This window comes from Pyrus communis, chromosome 6, assembly GCF_963583255.1.
Source record: "Pyrus communis chromosome 6, drPyrComm1.1, whole genome shotgun sequence".
Lineage (NCBI taxonomy): Eukaryota > Viridiplantae > Streptophyta > Magnoliopsida > Rosales > Rosaceae > Pyrus > Pyrus communis.
Genome location: NC_084808.1, coordinates 19015990 through 19033113, shown reverse-complemented (window position 1 = coordinate 19033113; position 17124 = coordinate 19015990). Strand labels below are relative to the sequence as shown.

General features: G+C 38.0%; 1 protein-coding gene and 1 long non-coding RNA gene across 2 annotated transcripts; one reads left to right on the top strand and one right to left on the bottom strand.

Moving 5' to 3' along the window:
* Window positions 1-381: 381 nt before the first annotated feature.
* On the bottom strand, window positions 382-4251 carry LOC137735893 (uncharacterized). The gene is made up of 8 exons (XM_068475246.1): window positions 3974-4251; window positions 2983-3396; window positions 2426-2540; window positions 1925-2237; window positions 1428-1500; window positions 976-1066; window positions 815-894; window positions 382-625 (listed from the first exon to the last, which is right to left on the bottom strand). The coding sequence occupies exons 1-8, from the start codon at window positions 4058-4060 to the stop codon at window positions 485-487; spliced, it is 1314 nt and encodes a 437-aa protein (XP_068331347.1). The 5' UTR covers window positions 4061-4251; the 3' UTR covers window positions 382-484.
* A 6675-nt stretch (window positions 4252-10926) lies between these two features.
* Window positions 10927-13156, top strand: LOC137735892 (uncharacterized). The gene is made up of 4 exons (XR_011068742.1): window positions 10927-11065; window positions 11190-11275; window positions 12191-12334; window positions 12898-13156. It is a non-coding gene; the product is annotated as an uncharacterized lncRNA (long non-coding RNA).
* Window positions 13157-17124: the final 3968 nt, after the last annotated feature.

The following is a 17124-nucleotide window of genomic DNA, read 5'->3' as shown; positions in this document are numbered from 1 at the left end:
ATCATCCACCTTTAGCTTGAACAAGGTTTCAAAGTCGACATCCATTTGTTGTATCAACATACCTAGAATGTGGTAGCTTATCCAATACAAACCACCACCGAGGCCTAAACTCAATGCCTCAGAGTCGTCATTCCGGCACTAATTGCTCTACGGTTTCAACACAATGGTTCCCAAACATTTTTGAGCTCTCATTTTATAGAGCTTTGGTTTGGAGCTCATAATGCAAACTTCTAGTGCTTGCTCGAACTTGTAAATGTTACATCCTTCAACCAAACCTAAGTGGGTAAGAGCGTCTATCCTTGTACTCGAAGTCTTGTGCTCAATTCTCCCGCCCCAAATGGCACGACATTGTTTAGAAAACTAAGTAAAAACTTACAAATATAAACAGAAAAATACAAAAACTTGTACATTCAACTTGGCCAGAGTATATAAGATTACAATTTACTAACACAAAATGCAATTGCTTGTTAATTACAGGAATCAGTCATACAGGGCTAGAGCTTTGAGTTTGTGCAACTTGAACTCTCCAAGTGTAATATTGGATATACAATGAGTTGAGGCTCATCGCTATCCCGAAACCCAATACCGCAGCGAGCAATACCGAGTAAATGGCAGTCAGCTGAAGCTGAAAGAAAGAACAAAAATGCTTTTACTTAACAAGGCAAAGAGTGAATAATCAAAGCACTCAAGTCTGGCGTTAGGCAGTTTGGTGCACCATAGAAAAAACCGCAGTAAGCAACGCAAACACACACAAAAACCATGGAGCATATTAACGACAGGGTTTGGATCACAAATAATCGAAAGCATCACTCACTGTGCTGTAGAACAGGTGGACGATTAGAGCGACAAGCGCAAACTCAAGAGCTGCATATGTCCATATATACTCCCTGATTGCTGCACATTAATCAAGCAAGTGGTTACAGTTATAAACTTATAAAGAGAAGAGAAGCAGAAATCTCAAAGGCTCCGCTATACCAAGGATGATGGCGAATATGGATGCCAAGAGGCCCAATGTAAATGCAAATGGTGCTGCAATTACAATCGCTTGATTTTTCAAGTCACGAATCTACACATTGGCAAAGAGTAGAATTAGCATCGTTATGCCAACGATCAGTCACAATTTGAACCAGCTCTGTCCTTCCTTTCAATGCGTACTTTCTGGGACGCTGTATGTGCTCAGATAGTTTGTAGACCATACAAATGAACAGATAATATTTCACGGCACCTGAAGCCGCATAATTTAGGTGTTCTTACTTCTTACACAATGTCTTGCATAGCGCTCGGTATGGTATAAATACGTACAATTCAATTGGATTATTTTGAATTTCATTGGGGGATATCGAACACATCAGGAGACATGAACAAGTTAGTATAGCAGAAATCAAATTCTTAGTTCCTAATTTTTTTTCAATAGAAGAATGGCATACCAGTAGCTGCTCAAGGAAGAAGAAATAGCATATGGTGCTAATTAAAACCAGTACCACAAAGTCCTGCCAGGCACTGCATAAAATATGACTTTTATTAGCTACAAAAGAGTAAAAAGGAAGCACGTTATCTATCATAAGTTGGATTCTACAAATAACGTGGACGGGTGACATGATAAAAAAGAAAACTGTACGGTAGCACTGTCGCCTGCCTATTCATAAATCAATGACGTGGGTATGATGGCTGACATTTGTCTCTATGAGATAAGAAATTATGATTTCGATCCAAACGACTTAGATCTTCTTCTGACATTACATGTTGAGAAATCTATTTGGACGTTCGTGACTGTTCAATCGTGAATGAATGGAAATGGATGCATCATAAATAGGTTTCTACCTGTTTTTTCTTTACCTTTAATAGTCATGATATCATGAATCTATATATATCATCCCTCTATCAAAGTCCTCAACAGAAGGATCTCAATAATGCATTATCATACCTTGTCGTTTCTGGATGCAAACCCTGTTGGTTGTGCTGCTGTCTGCTACCCCTTTGAGCAGTGCTCTGAACCCGAAGCAATGTTACAGGTAAATTCTGAACCTCTTGACCACATACATCACATTTCTTGTTTCCTTTTGTGCTAAACCACTTAATGGCGCACTCTTCATGTAGAAGTCTGAGAGCACCTTTGCAAAAGCATTCCATTTTGAGCGTATTTTGTTCATCACATACATCAAGACATATCCTGCACACTGCTTCTTCTTCAGGAATTTCTTCATCATTGGCCTCCACCGGAACTGGAGTTATTTGATCTGAGTTGCCGAAAATAAATTTAGAAGGGATTATGTATGGTGAATCATCTTTGAGAGAGAGAGAGAGAGAGAGAGACGTAAGCCAAAAAGTAGTTGAAATATAGTGAGTAAATTCATTCATTGTTACAAATACGTAAGTTGCATATGCAGCATGAACAGAAAACCAGAATTATAGATTCACCACATACCATCACTAGGATCCGTTTGAGTCTGCCCATTTCTAGTTGCAAAAGATACGGATCTTACAATGACTTTATTTCGTCCAGGCATAGAAAGGGACCTCGAAACTGTTGTAGTTTCTTTCTGCACGAAATTAATCACAACCATCTCAATTTTTTCAGATGGATGATTTCCGGATTTACAAGCCATTTCTATGGAAGCTTAAGCATTAGCAGCGGAAAAAAAAAAAATTAAAAGAAGCACAAAGATTGGTTAATTGCGAAGTTGACCTGAATGATCATATAAAACGATTAAGAGGTATCTTGAGTGTCTGAACTCTGAACTGGAAATGTAAATCAGATTCCACTTCCGGAACAATGAATGTACAGACACCATTCTTGGAAACAGCATTTAAGAGAGGAAAAGAAAAAGATATCTACAATGTCTGTAGGTAAATCGTCGATCACAATTTTTGTTTGGAAGATTATGATCTTCTATTGCACACCAGTTTTATACCTCCAAGTGTAAAGAAGTTCATGTGGAATTTCAAAATCTAGGGAAAACTCTAGAATGCATGACCACTTACATGTTGCTTGTGCGCTTCACTATACATCCTTGCGGAGATAGGTGTAGCAACCGAGGGGGACAAATTTGACGCCGGCGTAACAGGAAGAGAGGTACATCTTTTCCAAGAAAATGGCGATACAGAATTGGCCATTGTAGGACTTTCAGGAGCTCTACTGGGGCCTGAGTTAAGGAGGCAGCTTTTCTCACCATCCGGTTGGTTACCTTTTTTCTTGAAGCTTAAACCCCGGAAGAGGCCGCCTGATAGCGAGCTACCCTTAGAGGATCCTTGAGACTGTAGTAAACCCTTTCCGCTACGGCTACTGCCAAAACCTGCAGGCCTTGGGGGTATCTGAAGTGATATATCCGGGCGCCTCCCGGCAGGTTCTGGTTCGGTACCTTCTTCCTTTACTGTCTTCAGATTTTGGAGACCACCCTACATCATAACATCTAACACTGCTTCTCATTTGGTCTATAAGCTTTCATAAGATTTCTTATATCAATAAAAAAATTTAAATAAAAAGACACTTTTCAACACAAAAGCAACCCAAATGGCTGTAAAGATGAAGGGATTTTCTGGTATACTCCGGGGTTTTTAACCGTTATTTAAATCAGTCCAGATCTGCAATAATTAGAAAAAGTAACAAGCAGTTTGCAGAACACAATCAAGATCTGCAAAATACTAATAAAGGAGGGCAAAAGAGAATGTAACAGTTTGGTATCTGAAATCCAAAAAATCACCAAAAGTCCCAACTCCAATTTAATAAAGCAGCACACCAAATAAATATTCTTAGAAAAAGTGGGAGGAAATGAACAGACAAAAAAAGACCACCCACTTGATATCTTGAGCTAAAAAATGAAAATCCAAGTTCAAATCTTGCATTTTGTCCACAAAAAAAGTTCAAATCTTGCAAGAAGAAAGCATAAGTTGCATCCAAAAGGTACAGAAACAGTAAAAGCAAACATGGAAACATAATAAAACAGTAAAAAGGTGGGGAAGTTGAGATACAAACCTGAGGAGGAGGAGGGGGAGGAGGAGGAGGAGGAGGAGGAGGAGAAGATTCTACAGCTCCATTGGAGACTGATTGAGCTGCTTGCATTGTTATTTTTTTAGGCCCCTCCCCAAGAAAAAAAACCCAGAAAACAAAAAGAGTGGCAAATCTGACAGAGTAAGGAATGAAAGATTTGTGTAAGGAATTGGAGAGTGGAAAGTTTTTATTTTACTTTATTGTATTGGTGAGAAAAAAACATGGAATTATTGGGAGGGAGGGAGGGGGGGAGGGACTGGGAGGACTCTGGTCTGGTCCGGTCGCGTATGATGTAGGAAGGATGACAAGTTTTGTTTGAGTCTTTCGTCTCGTTGCCGCATTCACTTCCCCCACTCGCGCCCTTGTTGGTAAACTTTCTTACTCGCTGCTTCATAAAAACATTAATGTGGTTCAAAAAATAATTTAAATATATCCAAAACTAAATATAAACCAGGAAATTATTTCAACGCTTCAATGAAGCTCAATTTTCTATTAAGCACAAGTCAATCTTTAATAAGGAAGTATGCAGTGTAGAAAGATCAGGTAGGAATAGGATTCCTCTACTTATTGATATAGGCTTAGCTATTATAATCTCTGTGGACTTCTCGCGGAAGATGAGGAAGTTCCATACATTTTAAGGGAAGACGTGCTGACTCACTTTGATATATATATATATATATATATTGAACAAATGATGATATTATCTACACTAAAAGGGAGGGGATGAGTTTAACCTCATAATGAGCTAACAATAATGTGGTCCAGATTCGCCTTTAGCAAAAATCGAACCTAAGACCTTTCACGTATAAGTGAAAAGAAATATCACTAAATCATAGTACTTAGGGCTAGTTGGGTATTGCTGTGCTTTGAAAAAAATTGTTTCTGCTGTGCTGTGAGAATAAGCAGCAGTGAAATAAAGCAGCAGAGTGTTTGGTAAACTTTTTTGTAAAAGTGCTTTTGAAAAAAAAAAAAAAAAAAAAAAGCAGTATTATAGTGTTTGGTAAACTTTTATATAAAACAGATGTGAAAAAAGCCGGTTTTTCAAAGCTGGGTTTTTCAACTTCTTGTTTTTGGCTTTTTTTTTTCACCCAAAACTATAAAAAAAAGTTGAAGCTGAATGTTTACCAAACACAAAAACAACTCCTAGTTTTTTTTTATACCAGCTTTTTTCAGAATCACCTCAGTACCAAACCAGGCTTAAGTGGCAGCCACACTGATTTTATCCCCTATGTTGAATGCTGTTGAGAATAATAAGATTGTTTCAATTTCATAGTTGGTTGCATTATTAAGGGACTTTTTTTTTTTTTTTAATTAGTTATGTTTGTTGTGATACTATACTTTTGTCTTGTATTTGAAATAATTTATTAGAAACTAAACAATCATTTTATTTTCAAAGCATGAAAAAAAAAATATATATATATATATATATATATATATATATATATATATGAATTACTCAACAAGAGGGATCTCCATTTTTCAAAAAAAAAAAAAGAAAAAAATAGGGACATCTTCTTGACCGTTAGATTTGTCTTTAATGAAATTGTGTGGCATGTGATTTAATTTCAACCACACAATTTCATTAAAGTCAATCCAACAGTCAAGAGGGTATCCCCATTTTTATTTTTATTTTTGAAAAATGGGGATCCCTATTGTTAAAGGATTCCTATATATATATATTTGTGAATAGTACTTGCTCTTGTCTTTGCCATTGGCCTTTTCAAAATAGTAGAGTTACACAAAGGCAAGTATTATTCAGAGTGAACAAGGACAACTTATATACCCTTGCCTCTACCTTCCACCAACTGATAAAGATGTTCTTAAGAATTTCACATACATACATACATATATATATACACACACGTATATTGTGATATCCATATAATTATACAATTCTAAAATTTTACAGATCAGTACTCAACTATGTTAGTTAAGCTCAAAGTGGCAAAAGCAATTTGGAAATGATTTTCCCTTTCCCACTCACGTTTGCATTTTACCTTTAAGTTGAGTAAATCAAACGAACTCAAGAGACGTGATATAAGAAAGGCATGCAACACCTCATTTTTGTACCCCTTTTTGTTTCACCAAGTGAGAGGATACGATGCATTTTTGCTCGTCACCTTTCAAGTGGTGAGCATTACTATTATTTCAGAGTCGTGATGCATTCTTGCTCACTATTTTACTTATTACTATTTAATGAGTTTAATTTAAAAATTTATGTATATTTACTATGTATCTCAAAATTCAAATACATCGAACAAACAGTACTAAATAAAGTAGTGACTAACAATCATTTAAGAGTCGTGAACGAAAATATTCCTGGAAAGTATAGAGCAAGTCAGTCTACTGGTATTCACGAGATGATGACAAACAACCTATTTGTAGTTGTGTGGGGCCCTTCCCATTGAATATTTAGCATCGTCATCATCAAAGACAAACCAGAAAGAGGAAAGGGAAGCACAAAGGAAAGCATCCTTTCGGGGAAGCTGCGAGCCTACGAACCTCTGTCCTCCGCGACTTATAATTATTACGGTATCAGATTCGTTTTCTTTTCATAAAGGCATTTCTGTTCGTCAAAATTTCGTATCAAACTTTATATTTACGTGTACATTGAATAATAGTTTATCTTTTGTTATAGTTTCATATTGAATAATGGTTTACCTTTCGAAGATGGAGAGACTTGAGAGAGATGACGTCAAATTCAAATGCTCTCTGTAGATATTGGTTTCTGATGTTAAGCATTAATAAGTGGTGATGAACAATAAGAAAATATCACGAGTGTTACAACAAATATTATAGATTGTGGTTTTGAGGTCAATCCAAATAAATTATGATTTGGTTAGTGTAAGTTTTATTGTAAGCAATATCACTACTCTAATCATATCACACTTCATACGCATACATTGACTAATAGTTGAGAAAAATTATTACTATTTGAAAATGAAGAAATTTGAGATTTGTGAGAGACGACGTCAAATTCGAATGCTCTTTATGGATTTTGGTTTTTTATGTTATACATTAATAATGATGACCAATAAGAAAATATCAAAAATGTTGCAACAAATAATACAAGTTACGCGATTTGGTTGTGTTTAGGCGGTTTCGAGGTCAATCCGTTGAAACTTTGATTTAGTTAGTTTAAGTTTTATTGCAAGCGATAAAACTACTCTAATTTATACCATGATTTAGGATTGGGAGGCATGTTGTAAAGTTTTCACTAAAACTTTACATCATTCTTTTTTAATCTACGACACTCACAAGTAAGATTCCGATTTCTTATTATTTTATTTTACTTTTACGAAAGTTGTGCAATCTTTAGGAGGTTTCAACTTTCAACACGAAATAATTCTAAGGACCGATTGAGAACTATTTTGTGTTCAGTTCTTATTATTTTGAAAACTAAAAACTGAAATCTTGTTTGATAATTATTTTTAACTTTCAGTTTTTAAGAAAATGAAAAACTCAAGGCCAAATTTTGAAAACTTGAAGAATGTAGTTTTAAGTTTTCCAGTGTTCATTTTAAAAAGGGTTTTTATCATAAATGGTTTCTGAAATTGACCAAACTCATCATTTTGATCTCTCACTTTCAAAATCAATCAATGTTGTCCTTCACATTCACTACCTTACATCAATTTGGTCATTTCGTTAAGATTCCGTTAACTATTATGTTAGTTTGTATGTGAGACCCACAAATCCAATGAAATTGTGACACGTGGATTACACAAAATAAAGGTTTTTATTGCAAATGGTCCCTAATATTGACCCAACTCATCATTTTGGTCCATGAGTTTCAAAAATCAATAAATTTGGTTACTAACTTTCACTACCACACATCAATTTATTCCCTCCGTTAATGTGGTCCCACTAATCCAATTATATGGCTCAACTATAAGAAACTATTTTTTTAAGAGTGAACCAAAGGAAGAGTATTCCAAGCTGGCATTTTTCTCGCAACCCATGTGACATCCCGTCCCGAAACTATTAAAACGTACATGTGAAATGACCCTTTTACCCCTAGTTTGTTTTCGTTATGTTGTTTGGTTGTTTGTGTGGTGTTGGCATGTGTTGGGCCACACACACACACACTCTCACTTTCACTGTCTCTCTGTCCCTTTCTCTATCTCTGTCCCGCGTCTCTCTCTCCCTTCCCATTCACCATAAACGTACGGACACACACACAACTCGCTCAAATCATCACAGATCGAAGGAACCAATTACATTTTTGAACTCGTGAAGCTCGTGCGAGTGCAACCATATCATTTTCAGGTGAGAACTCTAACGTTTTCACGTCGATTCGAAGTGGTCCGATTTGAGTACTATTCATGCAAACGTATTTTAGTAAGTTTTTGGGATTTTGAAGCTCATAGCTAGCTTGGTGGAGTCCCCAGGAGCCTCGGAGTAGCTCGTTGGACGAATTTGGACGTCGGAATCGTAGTTTTTGAAGTTGGCCGGATTTTAAGCTTGGGACAGGTATGATCTAGTAGTTTTTAGCCCTTAAAAATTGTATGGATGTGTTCTACTAGTCTAGGGCTTCATTTTGGTGCAAGAATCGTGAAAAATGGTTGAAAAACGAGAGAGAAAACACGATTTGAAGTTTTTCCAGTTTTCTGGCGCTGGCGACGGCGCCGGAGCCTCGCCGGAGGTTCGCCGGAGAAGGAGACGGAATATTCCGTCAAGTCTGACGGAATATTCCTGACGCCGTTAACGGAATCTGTCAAAACTGACGGAATATTCCTAACGACGTCAGTTGACGCCGTCAGCGTGCCAGGCACGTGCCTGCGCGTGGCCGGCGCGTGCGGCGGTGAAAATTTTTTCTAAAAATTTGGGTGTGATCCTGAGGTTGTGTAGAGCACGTTGGTATATTCATTTGTCCAATTTGAGCAATGTATGAGAAGTTATTACGAGAAGTTGGTTATGTGCTTTAAAATTAACGTTTTTATAGTTATTTCGCATATAGGTGATACGTATCCCGAGGACGAGCGTGGTCACTCGAGGCAGGGGGGCTACGACCCTTCCACATACCAGTGAGTGGGCTTTTGGTTTTCCGTATATACCTATATACTATATTTTCCCATAATTGATTTAAATGTTTATTAGTTATATGCCATGCATTACATTATCGTTGGTCGTGCATTGTGAGTACATTATTAGTTGCATATATATATACATATGCATATTGGGTGCTGTGGACGCACAGGTAAGTGCCAGGTAAGTGTTATTCATGTTTACATTCAGTAGCGATTCGAGATACTTAGAGAGCTCATAACCTGCTCTCCCGGTGTTAGTGCTCCCGCCCAGAGTAGGGCACAGTCCTTCACGTGATGTTCACCTCCCGCACCACACGCTCAGCTTGGATCCAAGTTAGGTGCATAGTCCTGTCGTACAGACCACTATAGGTGGTTCCGACTCATAGGTGACCCGCGATCATTCGCACAGCCTTCACGTGATTGTAGCACTAGAGCGTATATATGTGTTACACCCAAGCCTATCGTACAGACCACTTTAGGTGGTTCCGACTCGTGGGCAGGTTCAGTTATTGATTTTGAGATTTGAGCTCTAGATGCAGCCGTACAGGTCACGTTAGGTGACTCCGGCTGCCAGATTACATGTTATTGATATGATTATACCTGAGCACTTGCATATCATTATGAGATTTCGGCATGGCATAATATTGAGCATGATTGGCATATATATTACGTATATTTACTTTCTGGGAAGTATACAGGTTTTACGGCGAGGGGTTAGAAAGTATTTTTATAAATGGTTTTCGAAAGCTTTGTTTTTGCCCACTCACGCTTTTATTTTGCGCCCCTCCAGGTTCTAGTGGTCTAGCAGGTTCGGTGGTTTCCCAGAGGGCTTTCCCGGCATTTCTGACAGACATTCACCAGCGTAGGGTCACCTTTGGGTGTACTATTGTCGCATCTTTTCTTTTGGACTGCTGTAGGCTTGCTCTGAACTTGTGTTTCACTTACGCTAGCACTTGTTTTAGTACTCTGTATGCTAGTTTTTAATTATTCGTACTTTTTATTTCTATTTTATTAGCTTCCGCGCGTGCACATGGTTACGTCACCTCCGTGTGATGGCCAGCACACCCTGATCTCGGTTGGGGTGTGTCAACCCACAACCTCAATTGGAAAAAAAAAAAATTAAATCTAAATTCGATAAAATCGAATCCAAATTTGATAGGATTTACGATTATAACCAACTAGAGAGGATAATGAGTGAATTCAGGAGGCCAAGTACTCAGTGGTGTCATGGTGCCTTCCTTTTCTTTTGAGCATACCCTGATGAAGACGACGATGACTTTTTTTTTTTCCTTTTCAGTTCTGGTTTTTAGTTTCTTATTTTAGTTTTAGTTTTAAATCTTAAAAAAAAAAAAAAAAAAAAAATGGTTTCTTATAGTTAATCCATGTGGCCATATGTTTGGATTAGTGGGACAACAAATATTGACTTTAATGGAATGTTAAATTGATGTGTGGTATTGGAAGTTAGTGACCAAATTTCTCAATTTTTGAAACTTAGGGACCAAATTGAGGAGTTGAATCAATGTCAGAGACTATTTGCGATAAAAATCTTTATTTTGTATAATCCACGTGTCACCATTTTATTGGATTGTGGACCCCACATACAAACTAACATAATAGTTGACGGAATCTTAACGAAATGACTAAATTGATGTGCGGTAATGAATGTCAGGGACGACATTGATTGATTTTGAAAGTGAGAGACCAAAATGATAAATTTGATCAATCTCAGATCATTTGTGATAAAAACTCTTTTAAAAACTGAAAACTAAAAAAACTTACCGAACAAAATATGAGTTTTCAGTTTTCAAAAAATCAAAAAATAAAAATAAAAAACGAAATAGATATCCAATGTTCTCTAAACTTTTCACAAAAGAAAACAAATATCGGTGGGTTTTAGTTTGGTTCGATATAAAAACCTGCAGCCCAAAACGCAGGCCCATCTCCGAAGTTGTCCAGTCCAAACTCGAATGGACGGTGAAACTCGCCACTCTCGCGGCCGGTGAGAGTCTCAGCCTCCCAGAGCTCCGTCTACTGTTCAGACTTCAGCCATGTAGTATCTAGCTCTCGTTCTTACCTTGTAATTCTTTAAGCGAAAGCATGCCCTGGTTATAATATGTATTAAATACACATAGTGGTTGCTGAAATTGAAGTTTTGATTTCTTGTTTATGTGTAGTGGAAAATGAAGTTTGTGGATTGGTATTTGAAGATCGCATTCGGGTCGGCTCTGATTGGAGTTTTTCATGATCGAGGCCGGCTTCTGTGTGAGAACTCTCCATTTCATCTTTACCCTTGTCTTTCTTTCTTCTGATTATGTACCTGTTGTTTTTTATGACACAAACACAATTGATGGAGAAATATTGCAAATAATTGTTCAAAAATTGTACTTTGTTGTTTTGTAAATTAGATTATAGTTTGTCAGATAAGAAAAGAGAGTTGCAGTAGGAAATTGTGAAAAGGGCTCAGACAGCATTTCATGTGGACTTTCATTGTTGGATACAAACATATCATTTGTGTTGGTTGAACTCAACTTAGATGAGACTTCACATTCACTCAGATTTTATCGATTTTTGAACCATTTGGATTGGAATTTGTGTGCAAACGTAACCAATTACCAGTTGTGCTGGTTACTCCCCAAGTGGTTTCGAGGATTGAAAGATTTAGAGTTTGATCATTGGGAACAATTGTCTCGACTAAATATTTCCTTTGATCTGTCTTGCTCCGCATTTGAACCGTTGTTGGGGGTGCCCTTTGGGTTTTACAATGGTTGGGCCATCTAAGTTGTTCCTTTGCTCCCACTGCCCTCTAACTTCGGTTCTCCACTACGCTAAGTTGTTCCTTTTTGTTTTCTGCAAAAAGCCTCCAATCTGTAGTGGCCCCTCATTACAGGAGATTTGTTACTTTCATATGTTGACATTTTATCTAAAACTGCTCTTTCGCTTGATTGGAAATCTGCAATTAGTTTGCTTAGTGGAGTTTCTCATTACTGTTTCAATTTTAGGAGATTTTATTTGCTGATTTGCTGCGTGCTTTCTGGCTTTACATATGGACATCTTGATCTTGTTGAATAGTTATGTATCACATTATCGGAAACAGCGCATGCTGCGTTTCTCTTATGACTTTATAATTTGTTCTTGCATAATCTAATTCTTAGTTACCCTCTTTTCAAACATGCAGATGACAAAGTAACTGTTCTGGAGTCAGAAAAATGGGCTTGGGAGAACTCGCCAGAGGCCCAAGCTATCAGGGATCAATCCTTGGAGAAACCGTGATGCAGAAGCAAGCAAGGAATCCTAAGTAGGATGGCTGCATGTTCACAAGGTTTGTTTCAGCACATCATAGTTGGGATCTAAAGTACTCTGTACATTGCAATCCATTTTCTTGGTGGAACTTACAACTACAAGAGCTAATATTTTTATAGCTGTTATACAATTCGACATTCACAGTTTCTAGCAGACTCTAATTCACTGTCTTGTTTTCTTTGTTTTCCCGTTCTCTCGCAACTTCTGGCTGGCTCATGATTCTAAACCATTTTTATCGGGGGTGTTATCTGCCTTGTTTTGTTTCAAATAATCCATTAGAGTTACATATCACAGATATTATTCTATGGACTTGGCCATTTCTTTTCCATGATTGACTGATTTTGCTAATATATCTGTTTACAAAATTTGGATGATAGTTTGATAGTATTAGAATCTGTTTATTGACTCGGCTTGAATTATGCATGGAAAGTATCACGACAAAACATCTGATTTATGAGAATTTTAACTCTCCAAACTGCACCTACAGTTTACTTGCTAGTTACACTATCTAACTGCTGAAGATTTTCTGTAAACAAGTTCGGTTTATTAAAAACTAAACAGTTTTTTTGTGTGGCTCTGCAGGAAGAAGATAACAGTACTAGCAGGAGATCAATCTGAGAAATACTGTAAAAGATGACATTGTTTCTTTTAGTTGAACAACGTGAGAGGTGACCTTGATCATCCTGAAAATTATTTCATTCCTTCGATTTATATAACTTGTATCGTTCTTGTCCCGGGGAACATGATCAACAGTTTTGAAAGAATATGAATGTAGCCATTTTGGTTGGTTCTCGTACGCATCTGTACTTACGAATGAATACGCTTGAGAAAATTTATGTTACTCTTGCCTTGTCTCTTCGCATTCTATGTGCCATGGCTACAAAACTAAAACCTTGCTGCCAAAATATATTAATCAAGTATCCCGTTCCATAGCAAATTCAGGGTGTTCCAGTAGACCAAAACTTGTCCCTTCCGTTCCGGTTGTATCCTACCAGTCTATCTTTCTTGTAACGACCCATCCCCAAATATTACGGTTTTTATAATTTTAAAACGTGATTTTACGAAAATGCCCTTTGAGGAAAAAACGTTGACTTTTGTTGACTGCCTTGTCATGTCACGTAAGATTCGTTTCTCTAGCTATCCTTGTAGTACTTAGTGTTATGGATGTGTGGACACAAGAGGAATCGAATTTGGAGCTAGAACGGAGATTTTATGAAATTCGAAACGATAAGGGTATTTTGGTAATTTTACGTCCCTCGAGGTATTTTCCCGTTTTGTCTTTTCTTACTTTGTTTGGTGTGCCTGTGGGGCCCACACCCCACTTTTCCTTCTTCCCCGTGTCCTCCCTCCTTGATTTTCTCTCTCTCTTTTTCTCTATCTCTCCTTGATCCTCCTCAGGAAACTCTCTCCCCTCTCCAAGCAACACCCACACGCATGCAGACCACCAACCTTCTCTCTCCGTTCTTCTTCATCCCTCTTGAACTCTCTTGCATCTCTCGTTCCTCTTCTCCCTCTGTAAGTGTAGAGACTGAGACCACCACCATTACCACCGTTGTCGACGAATCTGGTGAATTCCACCACCTCTGATTAGGTGAGCCTCGGGAATACTCTAAATCTTATACATTCTTCTTCGTGGTTCGATTTTCAGCATGTTTGTGTGCTTTGGATTGGTTTTGTGACAGAAAATAGCTCGGGGAAACAAATTCCCAGATTTCGGCGAAGTCCGAAGGTTTCAGACCTTTTTTCAGTCAAGTCTGGCCATGGCGAGAGACCACAACGGTATATTCTTACTCCTTATCTCCCTAGCTTCAATTTGACTATTTATACGCTGTAAATGTTGAGTTTTGACCTTGATAGGAGCTCGGGAAAATTTCCCCAGTTTCCGGCCTTCTTCTACATTTGGCTTTGGCGGTGCAACCCGTGAGCCCAATCGGGTAAAACCCGACCCGCAAACCAAACCAGGCCCAATCCAAAACCGGCCCAAACCTTTGGCCCATGTAACCCAAGCCCATATCCAACCTTACCCAGACCCAAGCCTTGTTTTCATAGTTGGCACATGGGTGTGCGTGGCGGGTTTTCATGGTTGGCGTGGATGAATTTTTCAATGACCCATCTCGGCGTGTGCGGTGGCGCGTGGCCTTCCGGGCCGACGCCCCGTGGCCCCGTGGCGACGTGCCAAATCTGAATCTGCTGTCCGTTTTCCCAAATTCTATCATTTTAGTAGAGTTTTATTAAATGGCCTCTATTTGTGTTTAGGTGCATTGGTCCTCTCTAGTTCGAGCGGCTCTTGGGCAACAAAATATCTATAAATGGACCCCTTCTTAACTTGCGTGTTTTTTTTTTAATAAAATAATAGGCTTGCATTCACAAAAAGCATGATTTCATGATTTTACGTTTTATGCATTATTTATGATTTATCGAATTTATGTTTTACGAAAGGTTATGAATCATTGGATTTTGGTATATAAAATTCTACGAATTTACGAATATGTTTTATTATGGATTTATGAGATGAGGCTTTGAGCTTTTGAGCTCCGGTGATTTGATATGAGATTTTAAGATACATTTTCAGTGCTTATCTAGTGGGTTATCATACAGCACATACACACAACGAAGTATGTAGACATATATGGCCATAGGACACAGTTGATGAGATTTATGACATATTCTCAGCTTCAGTTGCCTGGGGCTAGTGTCGGTGTGTTATGTGTGTGTGTGTGTGTGTGTATTTCTTATCTGGCGTAGCCCAGAGTTGTACAGCTTCACCTTCGGGTGATGGACCCCTATTTTTTTCTCTGGTGTAACCCAGAGTCGTACAGCTTCACCTTCGGGTGATGGACCCCTATTTCCTTCACTGGAGTAACCCGATGTCGTACAGCTTCACCTTTGGAGATGGTTATGCCTTCGGGCCACCATGATACCCCTAATTGAGTACATCATTGATGAGATTTACGGATTTACCTTCAGGTGGCGATATCAACGTTATTGAGCATTGTTTTACACGTACATGTTTTATGAATGTTTTCATTGCATGCTAGAGTTTTCAAAAAACCTAATATATATATGGATATTGGGATCGGGGCATGTCATTTCTCCTCGAGTGACTTAATTCCGAAGCATTGAAATTAGAAGAATGAGTGGCTAAAATTGTCTAATACTCTCTTATCCGTGTTCTCTTGCTAACCACAAAATTAAAATTTAAAAAGCCACACTTTTTGGGGAACAAAGGATTTGAAGCCATACATGCTCTCTTGTGGATGCAAGCAACGACACATCCTCAACTAAAACCAATATCTCAAAAATCACAAATTTGAAACACTCCAATACTTGTCCGTAAAACCCACATTAAAGGTTGGTGAAAACGATTATGAGGGATTCAGTTCAAGATTTCAAGTGTCTTTGCTAGTGCGTTTTCAATAATTACAGTACTGCTTTTGTGCTAATGATGATTAGCATTTGAGGAAAGTAGATTCTAATCACAAAATGAACCGTCAAATTTGGGAATTTAAAACCCACTTAGAATGATAATCAAGTACACGAGTGCTTCATTCCCTTGTTCTATTAGTGCTTTGCTTGTGTTGGTTAACCATTTAAGAGATACATTATACTGTTGTTACCCTAGCTAGCAGTGGATTGCACCGACTAGACGGATCAATTCCTTACTAATCAACACTGATAATTTTTCAGAACTTGCATATTGGCATTACATGTGTGAGGTTCTAGCACAAAAGGGATCAGTATAATTAGTTACTGAAAGTCATACATTATATATATTATAATTTATCGGACTTTTGATGTGAAATTCTTTCATTTCTTGATATACTTAGTAGTGAAATCATTCATTATACTGTAAAACGTATAAAACTGTATTAATTTCCCGAACGTGAAATTTGTACTGTGTCTAGATTCTTGTGTGGAAGATGAATAGCAAGATACTTTGAAAAGATGGAGTGGATGGATGACATAAAACCCACCACGAAATTGGAATGACAAGCAAGAATTAACCTACCACATTTTGACCCAATAGGAGTGACGAGTGTGTTTTGTCACTATCGCATCAACAAACAGGAAAAGGAGAACGTTTTAAACCACGGCCCTAGCTATAAAAAGAAAACTAATCAAGATCAAAACCCACCTAATTAAACCACCATAAAGTTAACTAATTTCAATAAAATAGTAGTGGTGAAGACTATGGCTTGCAAAGAGGGTAATTTTGTTGATGTGTCTTGTTTCTTTTTGTTTGAAGGAAGTGCAGATTCAGAGGCAGCAGATCATCAGACTACTGCTCCTCTCAGAGCTAACAACACTAACACAGCACTCGTACCACTTGAAGATGATGAGGATGCAGAGTCATGTAGCTCTCATACAATTGGTGTTTGCGTTCATAATTACTCTAAGGATCGCGTAGAAGATCAGCGTCCGCCACAGAGTTGGGGTCGTAGCATGGTGTGGCTCCAGTACTCAGATGGAGAAGCCAAAGGATACGAGGAAGAAGAAGTGGAATCGAAGCTGGTTGGTGTACTTGGCAACATAGATGAAATGGAGGATAGCCTCTTTTGGGAAACTTGCATGGCAGTAGGGTACCCATGAATTTAAGTGTTGCTTTTTTAAATAGAGAAAATGTCACGGGATACGTTTATACTACTTATTTTGATGCATGTCATATGTGTGCGCGTTAGTATTACAGTCTAATGTATTTTTTTTCATTTGTATGTGAGAGGTTTTAAGTTCGACTCCTATGGATGACGAGTTTGATACCTAATTGTAGTTAGGTCATTGTGTGACTTAGTTCAAATTTCCCCACCAATA

What these genes read in the sequence shown, in the direction of transcription:
- LOC137735893 (XM_068475246.1), bottom strand. Translation starts at nt 4,060, where the DNA reads ATGCAAGCAGCTCAATCAGTCTCCAATGGAGCTGTAGAATCTTCTCCT. An exon ending in CTCCCCCTCCTCCTCCTCAG is followed by an intron (nt 3,397 to 3,973) that starts GTTTGTATCTCA and finishes GTTATGATGTAG; the next exon opens with GGTGGTCTCCAAAATCTGAA. An exon ending in TCTTCCTTGAGCAGCTACTG is followed by an intron (nt 1,067 to 1,427) that starts GTATGCCATTCT and finishes GCCAATGTGTAG; the next exon opens with ATTCGTGACTTGAAAAATCA.